Here is a 20272-nt window from a genome sequence, read left to right as displayed (position 1 = left end):
TCTCCGAAGGTGTCCATTGAATTAGTATGGATCAAGACTGGGATTTGTCACTCCGTGTGACGGAGAGGTATCTCGGGGCCCACTCGGTAATACAACATCACACACAAGCCTTGCAAGCAATGTGACTAAGTGTAAGTCATGATATCTTGTATTATGAAATGAGTAAAGAGACTTGTCGGTAACGAGATTGAAATAGGTATGTGGATACCGACGATCAAATCTCGGGCAAGTAACATACCAAAGGACAAAGGGAATGACATACGGGATTATATGAATCCTTGACACTGAGGTTCAACTGATAAGATCTTCGAAGAATATGTAGGATCCAATATGGGCATCAAGGTCCCGCTATTGGATATTGACCGAGGAGTGCCTCGGGGCATGTCTACATAGTTCTTGAACCCGCAGGGTCTGCACACTTAAGGTTCGGCGATGTTTTAGTATAGTTGAGTTATATGTGTGGTTACCGAATGTTGTTCGAAGTCCCGGATGAGATCACGGACGTCACGACGGTTTCCGGAATGGTCCAAAAATGAAGATTGATATATAGGGTAGTTTCACTTGGTTACCGGAATGTTTTCGGGCATTACCGGCATTCTACCGGGAGTTACAAATGGGTTATGGAAGTTCACCGGGAGGGGTACAACCCACCCGGAGGAAGCCCAATGGCCTTAGGGTGGTGCACCAGCCCTTAGTGGGCTGGTTGGACAGCCCAAGAGGGCCTTGGCGCCAAGAGAAGAAAAACCAAAGAGAAAGAAAAAGGGGGAGGTGGGAAGGAAGAGAAGGACTCCACTTTCAAATCCTAATTGGAGTAGGATTCCTCCTCTCCTCCTGGCCGGTGCAAGCCTCCTCCCCCTCCCTCCTATATATAGTGGTGATTTAGGGCTGATTTGAGACAACTTTTGCCACGGGCAACTCAGATCTCGACACCCTAGTTTTACCTCTAGATCGGATTACTGCGGAGCTCGGGCGGAGCCCTGCACGAGTAGATAATCACCACCACTGGAGCGCCGTCACGCTGCCGGAGAACTCATCTACTTCTCTGTCTTGCTTGCTGGATCAAGAAGGCCGAGATCATCGTCGAGCTGTACGTGTGCTGAACGCGGAGGTGTCGTCCGTTCGACACTAGATCGGAACGTATCGTGGGACTGATCGCGGGACGGTTCGTGAGACGGTTTGTGGGGCGGATTGAGGGACGTGAAAACGTTTCACTATATCAACCGCGTTTCTTAACGCTTCCTGTTGTGCGATCTACAAGGGTACGTAGATCCAAATCTCCTCTCGTAGATGGACATCACCATGATAGGTCTTCTTGTGCGTAGGAAATTTTTTCTTTCCCATGCAACGTTCCCCAACAATTATTATATTTCCTTGTTCATAATAATCGTTTATTATCCATGCTAGAATTGTATTAATTGGGAACTCAAATACATGTGTGGATACATAGACAACACATTGTCCCTAGTGAGCCTCTAGTTGACTAGCTCGTTGATCAAAGATGGTCAAGGTTTCCTGGCCATAGACAAGTGTTGTCACTTGATAACGGGACCACATCATTAGGGGAATGATGTGATGGAAAAGACCCAAACTATGAACGTAGCATATGATCGTGTCAGTTTATTTCTACTGTTTACTGCATGTCAATGTATCTGTTCCTATGACCATGAGATCATGCAACTCCCGGGCACCGAAGGAATACCTTGTGTGTTATCAAAAGTCGCAACGTAACTGGGTGACTATAAAGGTGCTCTAGAGGTATCTCCAGAGGTGTTTGTTGGGTTGGCATGGATCAAGACTGGGATTTGCCACTCCGTGTGACGGAGAGGTATCTCGGGGGCCACTCGATGATACAACATCACAACAAGCCTTGCAAGAAATGTGACGAATGAGTTAGTTACGGGGTCTTGTATTACGGAACGAGTAAAGAGACTTTCCGGTAACGAGATTGAACTAGGTATAGAGATACCGACAATCGAATCTCGGGCAAGTAACATGCCGAAGGACAAAGGGAACAACATATGGGATTCACTGAATCCTTGACATAGAGGTTCAACCTATAGAGATCTTCGTAGAATATGTAGGAGCCAATATGTATATCCATCTCCAGCTATTGGTTATTGACCGGAGAATGTCTCGGGTCATTTCTACATAGTTCTCGAACCCACAGAGTCTACACACTTAAGGTGCAGTGACGTTTCGGTATAGTTGAGTTATTGGTGTTGGTGACCGAAGGTTGTTCGGAGTCCCGGATGAGACCCTAGACGTCACGAGGAGCTCTGGAGTGATCCGGAGGTAAAGATTGATATATTAGGAAGTCCTGTTTTGGTCAAAGTTTCGGGCTCATCGATAGTGTACCGGGAGGGTATCAAGGACCATCGGGAGGGGTGTCACGCCCCGAAGGGCCTCATGGGCTGTGGGAGGAGACAAACCAGCCCCTAGTGGGCTGGCCTAAGCCCCCACTAAGGCCCAAGATGTTTGAGAAGGAAGAAACCCAAAGGTGGAAGAGCAGGAAAGGGTTTTCAAGTGGAGAGGAGGAATCCTACTCCTCGTATGATTGGAGTAGGACTACTCCACCTCCAATTTTGGCCAAACCTTGAGGGTTTGAGGCTGCCACCTCCCCTCCCTCCCTCCTATATATACTAGAGGAATTAGAGGCAGCCCTTACCCTAATTGCCACGTGATCCCTCTACTTCTCTCTAGATCTATTTCTCCTCTAGTCTAGTTCGGCGGTGCTTAATCGAAGCCCTGCTGGATTAGTTCACCACCACCACCACGTCGTCGTGCTGGAGAACTCATCTACCTCTCCGCCCCTCTTTCTGGATCAAGAAGGAGGGGATCATCACCGAGTTGTACGTGTGCTGAACGCGGAGGTGTCGTCCGTTCGGCACTAGATCGGGATGGATCGTGATGGGATCGCGGGACGGGTCGTGATGAGATTGCGGGACGGGTTGCGGTTTGGATCGCCAAGATGTTCCACTACATCAACCGCGTTATATACGCTTCCGCTTAGCAATCTACAAGGGTATGTAGATTCACTCTCCCCTCTCGTAGATGATCATCACCATGGATAGGTATTGCGTGCGCGTAGAATTTTTTTTGTTTCCATGCAACGTTCCCCAATAGCGAGCCATGATCAGTTTTCTCAGCAAAGGAAGCAATTGCCGTCAAAGAACACGGGCATATCACTTTCCAAAAGTTGACCATCGCTTTGCCTATGTTGGCATACGGTATTCCGGCGGATCTTGTTGATGACCAGGTGGCCATGTGTGAGAGTCAAGTCATCATGTGTATCAAGTGCTTCGCAATCGGAATTGTGCACATGTTTGGTCCAAAATATTTGAGAGCTGTCAACGCTAAAGACACCGCAAGGATTTTGGAGATGAACAAAGCACGTGGGTTCCCACGTATGCTTGTCTCAATAGATTGCATACTTTGAAGTTGGAAGAACTATCCAAAGACATGGCATGGTCAATTCCACGATCAGAAAAAAGGTTTCACTATAATCCTTGAAGAAGTGACCGATTAGGAGACTTGGATTGGCATGTTTTTTTGGGGTTACCTCGATCTTTGAATGACATCAGCATTCTTAATCGGTCACCATTCATGAATAAGATTGCAAACGATAAAACTACACTGGTGGAGTTTGTAGCAAATGGCCATACATACAACTATGACTACTATCTTGGGGATGGCATCTATCCAACGTGGCAAACATTTGTGAAGCCGATGATGGCACCGCAAGATAAGAAATTTTTTGATTTCCACAATGCTCGGGCGGCGGCTAGGAAAGATGTGAAGAGAGATTTTGGGATTTTGCAAAGCCAATTTGCTATTGTGGGAGGACCGTCTAGATTTTCGGATCAAAAGATCCTTTGATACATCATGAACGCTTGCGTGATCATACATAACATGATCACCGAAAATGACATGGGCAAGATTTAGACTACTCTCAGTATGAATTATTTGGACATCCCGTGCGAGGAGTACGACTGCGAGGGTAGCCTGATTTATTGTCTGTTATCATCCGATTCGACGTTCCGAAACGCATGATGATCTTCAAGATGATCTAATCAAAGAGTAATGGGCATGACATGACCGCCAAATTAATTTGATGTTGTTTTGCTAAACTATTTGTTGTATTGAAAAATACACTATTTATTTGAATTGTAATAATAATTAAACTATTTATATTATTGATTTATTTTTTCTATGCTTGACCTTTTTGATTTTATTGTGATGAAAAATATTATTTGTGCTAGACGTGGGCGCTGTAAATTTAACACGTCTGCTGAAGCTATTTCGCCGCGCCCTTATTTCCAGCTCCTGAAGGAGCAGACGCCATGACGCATGCTAGAAAGAACAATTTCAAACTTGTAAAAGAATTTAACGTCCCCCGCATCGCGTGTGTTGAAGTTGCTCTAAAACCATACATTGCTACAAACCATTCAAAAAGGCCATCGCGAGCCAACAACAAAAGTTAAATTCCGGCCATCTCGTGCCCACTCCCCTGGACTAATAACACCAAAACAGTTTATAGCCGTGGTCCCTGGATGTTTACTCGTGCGCAGCCGAGCAGCTTCTTTATTTATGGTAAACGTTTTCATTCGGGGCGTCGACCCAATCGTTCGGACGATAGTTCACGGGCCGTGCCTTGCTGGCAGGTGCATGCAATATTTTTTTATTATATTTATTGTAGTCATGTGTTATTTTGATATAAACGTTTTTATATAGTTTTTTTCTCGTCTAAATTTGTTGCAACAAGCGTTCATATTTGATACAAGTGTTTTTTATTTACTACATTTATCCAGTAAAAAAGTTGCATATACGTTTGGTTGCAACTCGAGTTTGTTGGATTTTTGCTACAACCGGCGTTTTCACTTTTGCTACAACCGTGTTATTTTTTTGCTACAACCGGCATCATTTTTTACTGCAACCGTTTACTAAAAAAGTTGCATACACGTTACGTAGATATTTACTACAATCGACATTTGACTTTTGCTACCACGCATCGTCTTCTTCATTTTTTTGCTACAATCATATAGATATTTTTTTGCTATAATTATTGATGAAAATTGTTGCATAACGTCGAAATTTGTTACATCAAGAAAAAAAAATGTTACGTGAAGATCAGATCTGGCGATCCGCGCACAGCCGGCCGAATATTTTGGCCGGCGGGCCGGCGCAGAGAATCGCCCTTTATTTAGTTAGCTCGCGGTGCCCACTGCCCACACAGCAACACTTACGCCAACACCAAGCACCAAGCCTCTTCCTGTTTTATTTTGCTCCACCGATCCGTTGCGAGCAGATGGAAATGGAAGCAGCGGATGCCGGCGCCGGCGAGCTGGAGGTGGTTGTGTTCCCGTGGCTGGCATTCGGGCACATGATCCCGTTCCTGGAGCTCTCCAAGCACCTCGCGGCCAGAGGCCACGCCGTGGCCTTCGTGTCCACGCCCCGGAATCTCGCCAGGCTCCCGCCCGTTCCGGCCGGTCTTTCCACCCGCCTCCGGTTCGTGCCGCTGCCGCTGCCCGCCGTGGAGGGGCTGCCGGAGGGCGCCGAGGCCACGTCTGACCTGCCGCCAGACAAGGTCGGGCTCCTCAAGAAGGCCATGGACGGCCTCGCCGACCCACTCGCGGCATTCCTCGCCGCCGGAAGGAGGCCCGACTGGATCCTCCACGACTTCTGCCACCACTGGGTCCCTCCCATCGCCGACCAGCACAAGGTGGCGTCCGCCACGTTCCTCATCTTCCAGGCCGCCTTCTTGGTCTTCGTGGGGCCACGGTGGGCAAACACCGCACACCCGCGCACGGAGCCGGAGCACTTCGCCGAGGCACCCAGGTGGATTCCCTTCCCGTCCACCACCTTCTTCCGCCGCCACGAGACTCAGTGGATCACCGACGCCTTCCGTACCAATGCATCTGGCGTGTCCGACATGGACCGCTGGTGGCAGGTCTTGGAGCACAGCCGCCTCACCATCCACCGGAGCTGTGAGGAATTAGAACCCCGGATGTTCGGCCTCCTATCCGATCTCTTCCGGAAGCCCGCTGTGCCCGCCGGGATCCTGCTGCCGGGGGCGTCCGACGGCCTTGACGAAGACCACTGGCAGAGCACCTCAGGCGGCGTCGCCCGTCCGCAGGTTCTGCGATGGCTCGACGACCAGCCTCCCAAGTCTGTCATCTACATTGCGCTGGGAAGCGAGGCGCCGCTGACGCCAGAGAACGCCCATGAACTTGCGCTCGGTCTGGAGCTCGCCGGTGTGCGCTTCCTCTGGGCACTGCGCAAGCCGGCAGGCACCGGCAGCGACGATGAGCTTCTGTTGCCGGCCGGGTTCGAAGAGCGGACGCGGGACCGCGGGGTGGTTTGCACGGGGTGGGTGCCGCAGGTGGAGGCACTGGCGCACTGCGCCACGGGCGCGTTCTTGTCGCACTGTGGCTGGGGCTCCACCATCGAGAGCCTCTCCATCGGGATCCCGCTGGTCATGCTCCCGTTCGTCGTCGACCAGCCCTTGATCGCGCGGGCGATGGCTGAGAGAGGGATCGGCGTGGAGGTGGCGAGAGATGAGAACGACGGTTCGTTTGACAGGGACGGCGTTGCGGTGGCGGTGCGGCGCGTCATGGTGGAGGAGCAGGGAAAGGTGTTCGCGACCAACGTGAAGAAGCTGCAAGAGATTCTAGTGGACCAGAGACGCCAAGAGCACTACATCGACGAGCTCGAGGAGCACCTGAGACGCTACAGAGACGTCTAATATACTCCGTAATGAGTAATGCTACACGTACAAAGGCTTACGTAAAGATTTTATGTACAAACTGATGTGTAAGATTATGATTAGTAATTGAGGTATGAGGGGGCTCCACCCCCACTAAAAATCAGGGGGAAAGAAGAGTTAGAGGGTGCTTGGATCCAAGAGACTAAAACTAGTCTTTTTAAGAGGCTAAAGTTCCAAGCACCCCTGATTAAAGAGAGGCTAAAACTAGTCTTGAGGCTAAAATCTTTTAGTCAGGGGTATCCCTACTAAAATGTACGTTAGTCCTCTCTCTCCTCATTTAACTCATCATGCAAGTTCTGGATTGGACAGTTTGGAGGATAATAAATGCTCATTAACTTGATTTTAGTCTCTTTAGTATTTGAATCCAAACATGGGTGAGGTTAGCAAGTTTTAGTCTCACTACTTTTAGTCATGGGACTAAAACGTATCCAAGCACCCTCTTAGTTTGGAAGGTTAAGTAAATCTTTGTAAGTTTTTGTATGTCTAACATTATTGCTCCGTAATTGTGATGCATGTGGACTTGCGCGTTCTGTATACCATGCAATCGATTTGATCGCATTTCTTCTTCTTGCATCATTAATATATGCAAGCTCGATTAAATAAACTTGAGGAACCTGTATTGAGGCTGAGATCATGGATGCTCTGGCTTGAGTTGTCTTTAGTTTATGTTGTAATGCACAATAATCTGTTTGACTATGGGTCTATGGCCACCTGAGCCTTGTATCTTTCTGTTGTTATGTTGTAATGCACTGTTTGATATGGATCTTCCTCTTTATCATGTTATCTTGGTGAACTTTTGTATTATTTCTCTGTGGCCATTAAGAATTCAGAATTGGAATTTGCTGGAACTTGTTGGTGGTTGACAACAAGGAAGTTTATATTAATTTCATCATTTGGTATGCTACTCTTACAAGCCAACTTGTTTATTGCTTTTTCACTTTTCATACTTGTCTATCTCATATTATCAAGTCTAATATTAATGTGATGTATTTTCTATTTTGCATGCATCATGAGAAGTTGAGGACCTGGATGATCATTCAAGACTAGAAAAGAAAGGAGGCACGGAAGCAATCAAGCTACTAGTGGGGCGGTATTTTGATCTCATACCATACATTCTATTATGCTTACATATCATTTTGTTATTATTTATATATGCTTATAATATCGCTGTGTTGTTATTTTCTTAAATTGTCGTATCACGCATCGTCGTACCCGTGTCGGCGTATCGGTGCTTCGTAATCATTCATATGGTTCACTTCTTTATCATAATAATTCAACCAAATTAAGCCGCCTCTTTTTAGTCAAAGGTACTTCCATCATAATTTGTTCTATTCGTGTCGTCGAGAATGACAATATCTCTACTTCTGAAATAGGTTGATAACTTCTCCTCACCGATTTATTTTCGTATGGTTTATTTCGCCCCATCTCCCATCATCTTTTTCACCGGATTTTTCTCTCTCTCAATAAAAAAACAAATCTCATTCCATGCTTACTTTGGTAGGTGCCTTCAATTCAATAAGGAAAATAATCGGTAATTAAAAGTCAGAGATCGCCCCATATATGTGAGACCGTCTTACTAAAAAAATATAATTCTTTTTTAACGTTGCAAAACAAAATCAGATATTCCTTCATAACAAATTGCTAATCTTGCATGCTATGTCATTTATTATTACCATTATCTCTACTATTAGTTGACAACAACAACTTTCCTAATACATAAAAATAACATATCCTCTTACTTATCTTATCAAATCAGATATATTTACTTATCTTACTAAATTACATGTACTTCTATTATTGAAGGGGGGTTGGTAGGCTGCATCCGCACGTCCTTGCGGAGGGACGCCATGAGCGGCACCATGAGGGACGTAGTTGCCGGACCTGCGTTGGTGCGATGCTCGAGATTGATAGGGCGTGGAGCACGGCGTTAAGGATGGTCGTGGCGGCAGGCGGGTTGTCGGACTGCCATGTACACGGTTCGTCGATGCGATCATATTATATTTCTTGTCAATCATACAGATAGATAGACAGGCTACATTCTCAAATCAGGTGTCCATTCAAATGTCAAGCAATTCACTAAGGAACCTTACAGAAGTGAATCCACTAAAAAATCATCTTTACGACCAAGGCTCAATCGAACAATACAAGAGGCACTTGAAATGTGTAATATATCTATTATGATAAAAAAAAAGGTTACCCCGCTTTGTATTATAAAGCACTGGCCAAAGCATACAACACACTAACCGTCACGCTCCGAGATCCAACATCACAGAAAACAAATGTCTTGCTGGGGGAACAGCATAACAATCCCCAAAAGCGAAAGGAAAAAAGGACAAAGCTCTAGTTCGGCGCCGGCGGAGGAGGTGCAAGCAGTAGAGAGAGTCTAGTGGCGGTCGAGCGAAGGCCGGCAAAGGCCAAGTCAATGGTGTCGCGGTCGCGTTGCTTGCTAAGCGGCCCCCAAAGCTATAGGAACCCAGACATTTGGAAAAGAGCATCAGTCACACGAAAAGGGATTATGCGCTCGATCACTAACTTATTACGAACGTTCCAAAGCGGACAAAGGAGCGTCCCGATGATTACCCAGACGGCTGGCTGTGTAGTCGTCGGAAAAGTACCAGCTTCGAGAACATATACGGGAGATTGTTGTGGTTCCATCTCCCACCCACAATCTCCCGAAGACAAGACCAGAGGAAACGAGCAGGAGGGAACCTAAAGAATAGATGGTTTGAGTCCTCGGGGGTGAGGCACAAGGGGCACAACCTGTCAGAGGGGTCGTGGCGGTTATGCACCTCCGTCCCGGACGGAAGTCGCCCTCGAACCAGTTGCCAAAGGAAGATCCTAATCTTCAAAGGTAACTTAATGTCCCAAAGGAGGGAGAGCTCATCCGGTCCTGGCACAGACAGGATCGCATGGTAGAGCGATCGGGACGAGAACCGGTCGTTGGGCTCGAGACACCATCGAGTCAAGTCCTCCTCGAGGGAAGGAGTGTGGAGAGAAATACATGCAACGAGCTCTTCCTAGAGAAGGAGCTCGGTCGACCCGAAGGAACGGCAAAAACCTATGTTACCCAAATCCTCTAGGGCCGTGGCCACCCACACCCTTGGATTGGGACAGATCTGAAACAAACGTTGGAAACGGATGGCAAAGGGACGGTCGCCCGATTACCGGTCTAACCAGAAAAGAGTGGCATTCCCACTCCCTATGGCAATAGAGGACCCCAGACGTAAGGTCGGCATCAGCTGAATTATAGTGTGCTAGAACTGGGAACCCCCAGATCGCTGAGCAAAAGACAATGGCTGGCCACTCGGGTATTTCGCACAAATAATATCCAGCGAGAGGCTACCGTCCCCGGACGAGATTCGCCATAGCCACTTGGATAATAGGGTACAGTTCATGCGCCTGGAGGAGATCATGCCAATACCGCCCTGGTCCTTAGGCTTGCTGACTTCATACCACTTCACCATATGGTACTTCTGATTACCCCCCTTACCCGCCCAAAAGAAGCGAGATTTGTATTTGGCGATGTCCTGGTGAAGGCATTCACTAAGACTATAGAATCCCATGAGCTACATCAATAGGCTAGTCATATACGAGTTAATGAGAATGACCCAAGCAGCCTTGGAGAGTCATCTACCCTGCCAGGGTCAACACGATACTGGATCTTGTTCACTAAAGGTCGCGAGTATTTCTCAAGTATACGGGGGTCACTCACTGGCATCCCCGGGTAAGTAGTCGGGAAGGACCCAAGCGAGCAGTTCAGCCGATTCGCAATCCTAAGGTGATCTTCCTCTGGCTAGCCGAGGACCATGACTTCGCTCTTGGCGAATTTAATGGTAAGACAGGACATCTCCTGGAAGTAGAGCAAGAGGAATTTGAGATGGCAGATGTCCTATGCGGACCCCTCTACCAGCAAGATCGTGCCATCCGCATATTGGAGATGGCCGAGGCCCTCTCCACCTAAGAGGTGGCCGCAGACTCCCTTGATGTGGCCGGCCCAATTAGCAACGTACATCATCGTTGCCAGAGTGTCGACTACCTGGTTAAAGAGGAAAGGGGAGAAAGGGTCCCCCTGTCACACACCTTGTTTCGTCTGGAAGAAAGGGCCAACCTCTCCATTAATGTTCACCGTCGAGCGATCACTCGACGTGAGCTGCATCACCCTAGCGATCCACCTAGGATCAAAGCATTTTCGGATCAGCACTTCCCGAATGAAGGACCAACGCACAGTATCATAGGCTTTACGGAAGTCGATCTTGAAGAGCACCGCTTACAATCTCTTCCTTTTTATTTTGTGAGGGACCACGTGGAGTACAAGGATCCCATCAAGAATGAATCGTCCTTTAATGAAGGCGGATTGGTTCGGCTGGGTAATCCTCAGCGCCAGAACGGCCGCCCTATTGGCGCACCCCTTGGCAATGATCATGAAGATCACGTTTATTATCGTAATTGGTATAAATTGCCGGATGTCAACGGGCCCGGAGACCTTCGAGATCAGCGATATACATCCAGAATTCAAACGGGGTAAGTCCAAAATCCCTTGTTTGAATTCAGGAAACAGAGCGAGGACCTCCCCATTGATGGAGGGCCATAACACCTGAAAAAAATGGACCGGCGGGCCATGTGGTCCGGGGGCCGAGGCCTGATTCATCTCCTTAATGATTTTTGCTACCTATCCTTCCACGAAGGGAGCGAGCAGCAACTCATTTTCAGCAGGGGAAACAAGTTGAGCCCCGCTCCAAATGGATGGAGCCAAGGCAGCACCACCGCGCGGGCGGGCCGCAAAAAACCCTTGTAGAATCCATCTACATGGGCCCGGAGTGCAATCGGTTCTTGAATAAGAGAGCCCTCATCCCAAAGCAAGGGGGTGGAACAACATCTACGACGTCCATTGGCGATCACATGAAAATATTCCGTGCTAGCATCCACTAAGAGAACCCAACTCACGGATCCCCGACGACACTAGAATTCCTCTTCCTTATGGAAGATTTCCGTAAGCTCATCCTCGCGGCTATATCGCACTGCCCATTCGTCGCGTGGAAGCCCTATTGGCCTTCAAATCCCGAGCCTAGATTTGCGAGAGGAGAAACGCCTTAAGGACCCAAAGGTCACGACCAATGTTGGTGCCCCATCCCTTCATAAATTGACGGAAATGCTTAGCCAAGAAGTGTCAGCCGTCAACCGCCGACATGACACGATGGGGCTCTAGACGCGGCACCGCCCAGTGAGACTTAACCACCTGAATGAAACCCGGTTTGCGCAGCCAAAATGTTTCGAAACGAAACCAGGGAGGGGTGGGGACGGTCATCTGAAGATGATAGCAGCAAAGGCATGTGGTCCGAGCTAATCCTTGTGATGGCCTCGAGGAACGCGAGGGGGAACTGCAGCTCCATCTCCGGGGACATGAAGACCCGATCGAGCACATTCATGGAGGGGTCTAACTGACGGTTTCAAAGGAAATATTTACGTAGTCATCGTTCGAACCAGCCACGTATGCGAAAATAATTTAGAAATAAAACATTGAATCAATTTGTAAATCAAACCATTATTGTAACTAATTAGCTACATAGTTAATTACATATATAATTAATTAAGTTCATTTGCATATTTTTTTTTCCGCATCGAATCAGTTTAGGAACCGAGTAATTAATGCAATTAAATAATTAGGCATATAGTTAATTATGTCTAGAGATAATTAGAAGTAGAGATTATTTTTCACAATTTTGATTTGGTTGGCAGTTAAGGTTGTGTTTGTTTAAAAAGTCCTAGGACTTTTTTTAGTCTCAACTAAGAAGTCCCTAGTACCTACATGTTTGGTTTCAAGAACTAAATATGGACTAGAGGTTATTAAATGACATGCTAAAAAACCATGTTACCCGTACTAATGGACTAGAGGTTATTAAATGACATGCTAAAAGTAGGGGCACTGTTGGAAAAAAAGTCTCAAAAATACTCTCTCTTAGGGACTTCTTTCTTTAGTCCCAAATGCCCACTTTTAGTCCCTAAAAGTCCCTCATGTTTGGTTTAGAGGACACTAAAAGGGATTTTTTTAGTCCCTACACCAAAAATCCCTCTAAACAAACACCCCCTAAGTAGACATTGAGAGAATTAAGTAGGCAATTAATTAATTGTGTAATTAATTAAGCATGTAGTTAGTCACTATGAATCATTTTGAAAGTGCTTCCGGATAATGACGGTCAACATGCCTTGGAGAAACAAATCCACTACAAAAGTGTCTTTACTTTTTCCATGAGGGCTCAATCGAAGAAGAGTGCGTCGAATATGTAATATATCTATTATCAAATGCAATATTTACGTTGTCATAGTTTGTAGAAACCACCATGTCAAGGATTCAGTCACTCTCGTATTCAGTTCCCTTTGTCCAACGGTATGGTACTTGCCCGAGATTCGATCGTCGGTATCTCCATACCTAGTTCAATCACGTTACCGACAAGTCTTTTTACTCATTCCATATTACAAGATCTCGTGACTAACTCCTTAGTCACATTGTTCGCAAGCTTCTTCTGATGTTGTATTACCGAGAAGGTCGAGAGATACCTCTCTGTCATACAGAGTGATAAATCGCAGCGTTGATCTATGCCAACCCAGAAGACACCCTCAGAGATAACTGTAGAGCACCTTTATGATCACCAAATTATGAAGTGATGTTTGATGCACACAAGGCATTCTTCCGTTGTCAGGGACTTGCATGATCCCATGGTCTTAAGAACAGATACTTGACATGAAGAAAGCAATAGCAACAAACTAAGTGATATGATCAAATGTTGTGCTCATATGGTTGGGTCTTGTCCATCACATCATTCTCCTAATGATGTGATCCTATTATCAAATGAAAAATCATGTCTATGGTTAGGAAACCTTAATCGTCTTTGATCAATCAGCTAGTCTGGTAGAGGCTCACTAGGGACACAATGTCGTTTATGCATCCAAACATATACCTAAGTTTCCAGTCAGTACAATTCTAGCATGGATAATAAATGTTGATCATGAACATGTAAATATGATAATAACCAATCTATTCTTGCCTCTAGGTAATATTTCCAACAGTCTCCCACTTGCACTAGAGTCAGTAATCTAGTTCACAATGCCATGTGATTCACACCGAGTGATGAGTTCTGGGGTTTGATCATGTTTTGCTTGTGAGAGAGATTTTAGTCAATGGGTTTGCATTATTCAGATCCGTGCTTACTTTACAAATCCTTATGTCATACTATAGATGCTCCTATCACCCTCCACTTGGAGCTATTCCAAATAACTGCTCCAATATACATATCCAGTTTGTGACTCGGAGCCATCCAAATCGGTGTTAAATCTTGCATCGACGTAAACCTTTACGACAAACTCTTTATCATCTCCATAACCAAGAAACATTTGGTTAAGTGATCCACTGCTGGGTCACTCTTGTACCCCCTTGCTTTACTCATGGCAAGTCACACATCAGGTATGTGGTACACAACATGGCATGCATTATAGAGCCTATGGCTGCGGCATAGGGGATGACCTTCATTCTTTCTCTTTCTTCTATCATTATTGAGCTTTGAGCCTTACTCAACTTTACACCTTACAACTCAGACATGAACTCCTTCTTTGACTGATTCATTTTCAACTCCTTCAGAATCTTGTCAAGGCATGTGATGTGTGAAATTCTTATCAGGCATCTTGATCTATCTCTATTTATCTTGATGCCCAATATCACTACAAGAAATACATTCATCTTTGATCCCACACTTTGCTCATTAAATCGTGATTGTTTTGTACTTATGACCAAATTTAGAAGGTCAATAGTTGGCCGTCAAGAAAGAACAAATGTGACCTTCTTGGAAAAATTGGTCATTGGTATCAATGACCAAAATTTTGGTCAAATGACCTTTGACCAAAATTTTGGTCATTACCCATATGCTTAAACCACGTAGGATCCAACGTGGCTGAGCTGACATGGCATGCCATGTGGCAAATGGTATGATGTTTCACAACCAATGACACAAGAGGCACATAGGCTTTGACGCCATGACGCCATGTGGCACGCCATATGTAAGTAGCTTGACCCAGGTCTTCCTTTGAAAAACTCCTTTCGAACAACCCTTTATGCTTTGCAAAAAATCTACATCTTTTCCGATCAAGAATATTTCATCCACATATACTTATCAGAAATTATATAGTGCTCCCACTCACTTTCTTGTAAATACAAGTTTCTTCATAAACTTTGTATAAACCCAAAAGATTTGATCACCTCATCAAAGCATACCTTTCAACTCCTACATGCATGCACCAGTCCATAAAAGGATCAATGGAGCTTGCATACCTTTTAGCATCCTTCGGATCAAAAAAACATTTTGGTTGTATCACATAGAACCTTTCCTTAAGGAAACTATTAAGGAAACTTTTTTTTGACATCCATCTGTCAGATTTCATAATCAAAACATGCAACAAATTCTAATATAATCCCAATAAACTTTAGCATCGGTACGAGTGAGAAAGTTTCATCGTAGTCAACTCCTTGAACTTGTCGGGAACCTCTGTGTGACAAGTCAAGCTTTATAAATGGTGACATTACGATTAGCATTTGTCTTATTCTCAAAGATCCATTTGTACTTAATCGCCTGTCGGTCATCGGGAAAGTCTACCAAAGTCCATACCTGGTTTTCATACATGGATCCTACCTTGGATTTAATGGTCTTAGCCATATGTTGGAATATGGGCCCATCATCGCTTCCTCATAGTTCTTAGGCTCATCGTTGTCTAACAACCTGACTTCCAAGACAGGATCACTATATCACTCGGGGCAGTATGTGTCCTTGTCAACCTACGAGGTTCAGTAGTAACTTGATCCAAAGTTTCATGATCATCATCATTAGCTTCATCTTCAATTGGTGTATGCATCGCATGAACACCTTTCAAAGATGCGCTACTTCCCAATTCACCCCCAACCCCCACTCACCCGCTCCACCCCCTCTCTCTCACCAGCCACCCGCGTCGCCGCCCCCCTCCCACCACCTCCCTCGCGCGAGCGACCCCTGGCCAGCCCCACCTCCCTCCCGGCCGCAGCCCCCCTCCCACCTGCTCCCTCCGGCGGCCGCCCCCCTCCCACCTCCCTCCCGACCACCGCCCTAGCCCCACCTCCCTCCCGAACGCCGCCCCAGCCCCACCACCCTCCCGGTCGCCGCCCCAGCCCCACCTCCCCTGCGCCGGCGACCCCCCTTCCCGTGTGCCACCTCCCTTGCGCCGGCGACCCCCCTTCCCGTGTGCCTGTTGCACCGTGCCGGCGACCCCCCTCCCCGTCTGACCCCTACCCAGCGACGGCGACCCCCTCCCCGACACCTAGGCGCCCTCCTTCGCACCCTGCCGCCCCGGCACCCCGACGCCCTCCGGTGAGTTTTTTTTTCTCTTTTTTGTTTTTGTTTCTATTTATTTCTTCTTTTTTGCTATTTAATTGTTAGATTAGATTATGTACGTAGTTTAGTGCTAGGTTTAGTGTTAGATTAGATTAGGTTAGTGCTAGGTTTAGTGCTAGGAAGAATAAGTAGAAGGAGGAAGAAGAGGATGAAGGAGAAGAAGAAGAAGAAGAAGAAGAGGAGGAGGAGAAGGAAGAAGAAGAACAAGAACAAGAACAACAACAACAAGAAGAAGAAGAACAACAACAACAACAACAAGAAGAAGAAGAAGAAGAAGAAGAAGAAGAAGAAGAAGAAAGAAAGAGAAGAGAAGAGTAGAAGAAGAGGAGAGGAGGAGGAGGAGGAGGCGAAAGAAGAAGACGAAGAAGAAGAAGAAGAAGGAGAAGAAGAAGAAGAAGAAGAAGAAGAAGAAGAAGAAGAAGAAGAGGAGGAAGAGGAGGAGAAAAGAGAATAATAATAATAATAATAATAATAATAATAATAATAATAATAATAATAATAAGAAGAAGAAGAAGAAGAAGAAGAAGAAGGGAAGAAGAAAAAGAGGAGAGCGGAGAAGAAGAAAGAAGAGGAAAAAGGAACCCCGGCACCCCGACACTGACCCTCGACCCCCGACGCCCGACGCCACTGACCCTCGATCCTCGAACCCCGACGCCACCGACCCTCTACCCCGATCCCCGACGCCACTGACCCTGACCCCCGACGCCCGACGCCACTGACCCCCGACCCCCGACGCCACTGACCCTCGACCCCTGACGCCACTGACCCTTGATCCCCGACCCTCGACGCCACTGACCCCCGACCCCTGACCACGCCCGACGCCACCGGCCCCGACCCCCGACATCCGACGCCACTGACACCCGACCCCCGACCCCCTACAACCAACGCCACTGACCCCCGACCCCGACTCCCGACCCCAGACGCCACTGACCCTCAACCCCCGACGCCACTGACCCTCGACCCCTGACCCCCGACACCCGACGCAACTGACCCTCAACCCTCGACCCCCGAGCCCCGACGCCACTGACCTCCAACCCCGACCCCAGACACCTCTTCGGCCTCTTGTTGATCACAAAGACCCCCGACCCCCGACGCCACTGACCATCGACCCCCGACGACACCGACACCCGACTACCGACGCCACTAACCCCCGATGCCACCGACACCCGACACCACCGACTCCCGACGCCACTAAGGTCCGACACCCGACGCCTCTTCTGCCTCCTGTTGAACGAGAAGGTGCTTTTCGGCCTTCCAGAGGCTGGCGGGGTCATAGTTTTGTAAATTATGAGTTAGGTCACATATTTTCCGATTATGTTAATTATAAGAACATCATATTTGTGTTGATCGGGTGAATTTCAATGTGCAGTTGTTCGACGACCTCCACGTGCATTGGACGAGCTCCGTCCCTGCGTTTGTTGGTGAGCACAAATGACTTCTCCTCCTACCCCCTTAATTTGCTCTGTTTCGGGCTTTGTGCCGATGAAACTTGCTAGCTATAGGTTTCTTCAATCATGAGTATGTGTGACCAGTATGCGTCTCCCGTTCGAAAGGACGACATCTATAAATATGCATGTCTTCCGAATTTTCCAACGTTATCCATGGACAGCCCGAGTATGTCTAGATTGGGTTCATTTTCCCGTATGCTGTGCTCCGGATCCAATGCGGAATTTCATCAGTGCCTCCCTGTTGTTCTCCGGTACACATCCTCTCTATTTATTGCTGAGACGTGTATCAGGAGAACAGCGGGGAGGTGCTGCCGAAATTCTGCATTGGATCTGGAGCAGAGCATGGGAAAACGAACCGAATCTACACATACTCGGGTGGGATTAGGACCTATCTTTACCTATTAGCGTGTAGGTTGCATGGACGTAATAAAACTAACAAACTTGATTAGTGGATGAATATAGATGATGAATTATATATTTATTTTTTGTGTGCCCATAGGTAGCTAGGCAAGATGAGTGATCGTGTTTGGATGTACACTGGTCACCCTAATCAGAAAGACACGACTCATGAATGGTTAACAAAAACCAGGGGGTTTGTGAGAGCCGCATTTGCAAATGGCTAGCAAAAAACATGGTGCCCCTGTCCCAACTGCGACAACTGGAAAAAGAAAACAGAGTTTGAAATGGGTAAATGTTGGGTAACGTAGTAAATTCAAAATTTTCTTACGACATACAAGGATCAATCTATGGAGAGACCAGCAACGAGAGAGGTTGTAGAGCATCTTCATACCGTTGAAGATCGCTAAGAGGAAGCCTTACTATGAACATGGTCGATGGAGTCGTACTCGTAGAGATTCATATCGCTGTCGGTTCCAAACTATGTGCCGAATCACGGCACCTCCGCGTTCAACACACGTACAGCCCGGTGACGTCTCCCACGCCTTGATCCAGCAAGGAGGAGGGAGAGGTTGAGGGAGAGCTCCGGCATCACGACGGCGTGGTAGCAATGGATCTACGAGGTCTCCTGGCAGGGCTTCGCCAAGCACCGTGGGAGAGGAGAAAGAGGAGAAGTAGGGCTGTGCCGAGAGAGAGATTTTGTGTGTCTCAAATCAGCCAAAAACTCCACTATATATAGGGGAAGAGGGAGGGGGCGCACCCCTTAGGGTTCCCACCCCCAAGGGGTGCGGCAGCCCCATCTGGCATGGGAGGTGGCAGTCGGGGCAAGGTAGAGGGGGTTGGCGCACCCCAGATGGTCCTTAGGCCCATCTGCACTAGGGTTTCCCCCATTCCCTCTCTTGTGGCGCCTTGGGCCTAGGTGGGAGGCACACCAGCCCACTCTTGACTGGTTCCCTTCCACCTATTGGCCCATGCTAGCCTTTGGGGCTGGTGGCCCCTCCCAGTGGACCCCCGGAACCCTACTGGTGGTCCCGGTACATTACCGGTGTCGCCTGATACAATTCCGGCGACCAAATCCTCACTTCCTATATATAATTCTTTACCTCCGGACCATTCCGAAGCTCCTCGTGACGTCCGGGGTCTCATCCGGGACTCCGAACAACCTTCGGTAACCTCATACACTATTTCCCTATAACCCTGGTGTCATCGAACCTTTAGTGTGTAGACCCTACGGGTTCGAGAGACATGCAGACATGACCGAGACATCTCTCTGGCCAATCACCAACAGCGGGATCTGGATATCCATGTTGGTTCCCACATGTTCCACGATGATCTCATCGGATGAACCACGATGTCAAGGATTCAATCAATCCCGTATGCAATTCCCTTTGTCTATCGGTTTGATACTTGCCCGAGATTCGATCGTCGGTATCCCTATACCTTGTTCAATCTCATTACTGGCAAGTCTCTTTACTCGTTCTGTAACACATCATCCCATGGCTAACTCCTTAATCACAGTGAGTTCAATATGATGATGGATTACCAAGTGGGACGAGAGATACCTCTCCGTCACACGGAGTGACTGATATGTCTCCAACGTATCTATAATTTTTGATGCTTTCATGCTATTATCTTGTCAAACTTTAGATGTTTCGTATGCCTTTTATATCTTTTTTGGACTAACTTATTAACTCAATGCCAAGTGCAGTTCCTGTTTTTTCCATGTTTTTGACCCCTTTCAGAGGAGGATTTTAAACGGAGTCCAAACGGAACGAAACTTCCAAAAAGATTTTTTCCGAAACAAAAGAAGATCGGGAAGCCTAAGAATCAGGGCAGGGGGCCAGCAGGGACTCCACAGGCCCCCTAGCCGCGACCAGGGGGCTTGCGCTTCCGAGGCTTGTGGGCTCCCTAGTCCACCTCTGCCCTAGGTCTTTCGCCTATAAATTCCCTAAAATCCCAGAAAAAATCAGGAGATCATCGAAAGTACTTTTCCGCCGCAGCAAGCTTCTGTCTCCGCAAGATCCCATTTGGGGCACGTTCTGGTGCCCTGCCAGAGGGGGGATTCGGATACAGAGGTCTTCTTCATCAACACCATGACCTCTCCGATGATGTGTGAGTAGTTCACCACAAACATACGGGTCCATAGCTAGTAGCAAGATGGCTTCTTCTCTCTCTTGGTTCTTCAATACAAAGTTCTCCATGATCTTCATGGAGATCTATCCGATGTAATATTCTTTTGCGATGTGTTTCTCGAG

The 20272-nt window shown here is 47.3% G+C and overlaps 1 protein-coding gene across 1 annotated transcript; it reads left to right on the top strand.

Annotated features, from left to right (window-relative positions):
- The first annotated feature begins 5116 nt into the window (after nt 1-5116).
- Nucleotides 5117-6863, top strand: LOC123410303 (putative UDP-rhamnose:rhamnosyltransferase 1). Its single transcript, XM_045103224.1, has one exon. It carries the CDS (start codon nt 5306-5308, stop codon nt 6740-6742), a length of 1437 nt encoding a protein of 478 aa, XP_044959159.1. The 5' UTR covers nt 5117-5305; the 3' UTR covers nt 6743-6863.
- Nucleotides 6864-20272: the final 13409 nt, after the last annotated feature.

Source organism: Hordeum vulgare, chromosome 7H, assembly GCF_904849725.1.
Source record: "Hordeum vulgare subsp. vulgare chromosome 7H, MorexV3_pseudomolecules_assembly, whole genome shotgun sequence".
Classification (NCBI taxonomy): Eukaryota; Viridiplantae; Streptophyta; class Magnoliopsida; order Poales; family Poaceae; genus Hordeum; species Hordeum vulgare.
This window is presented reverse-complemented; position numbering and strand designations above follow the sequence as displayed.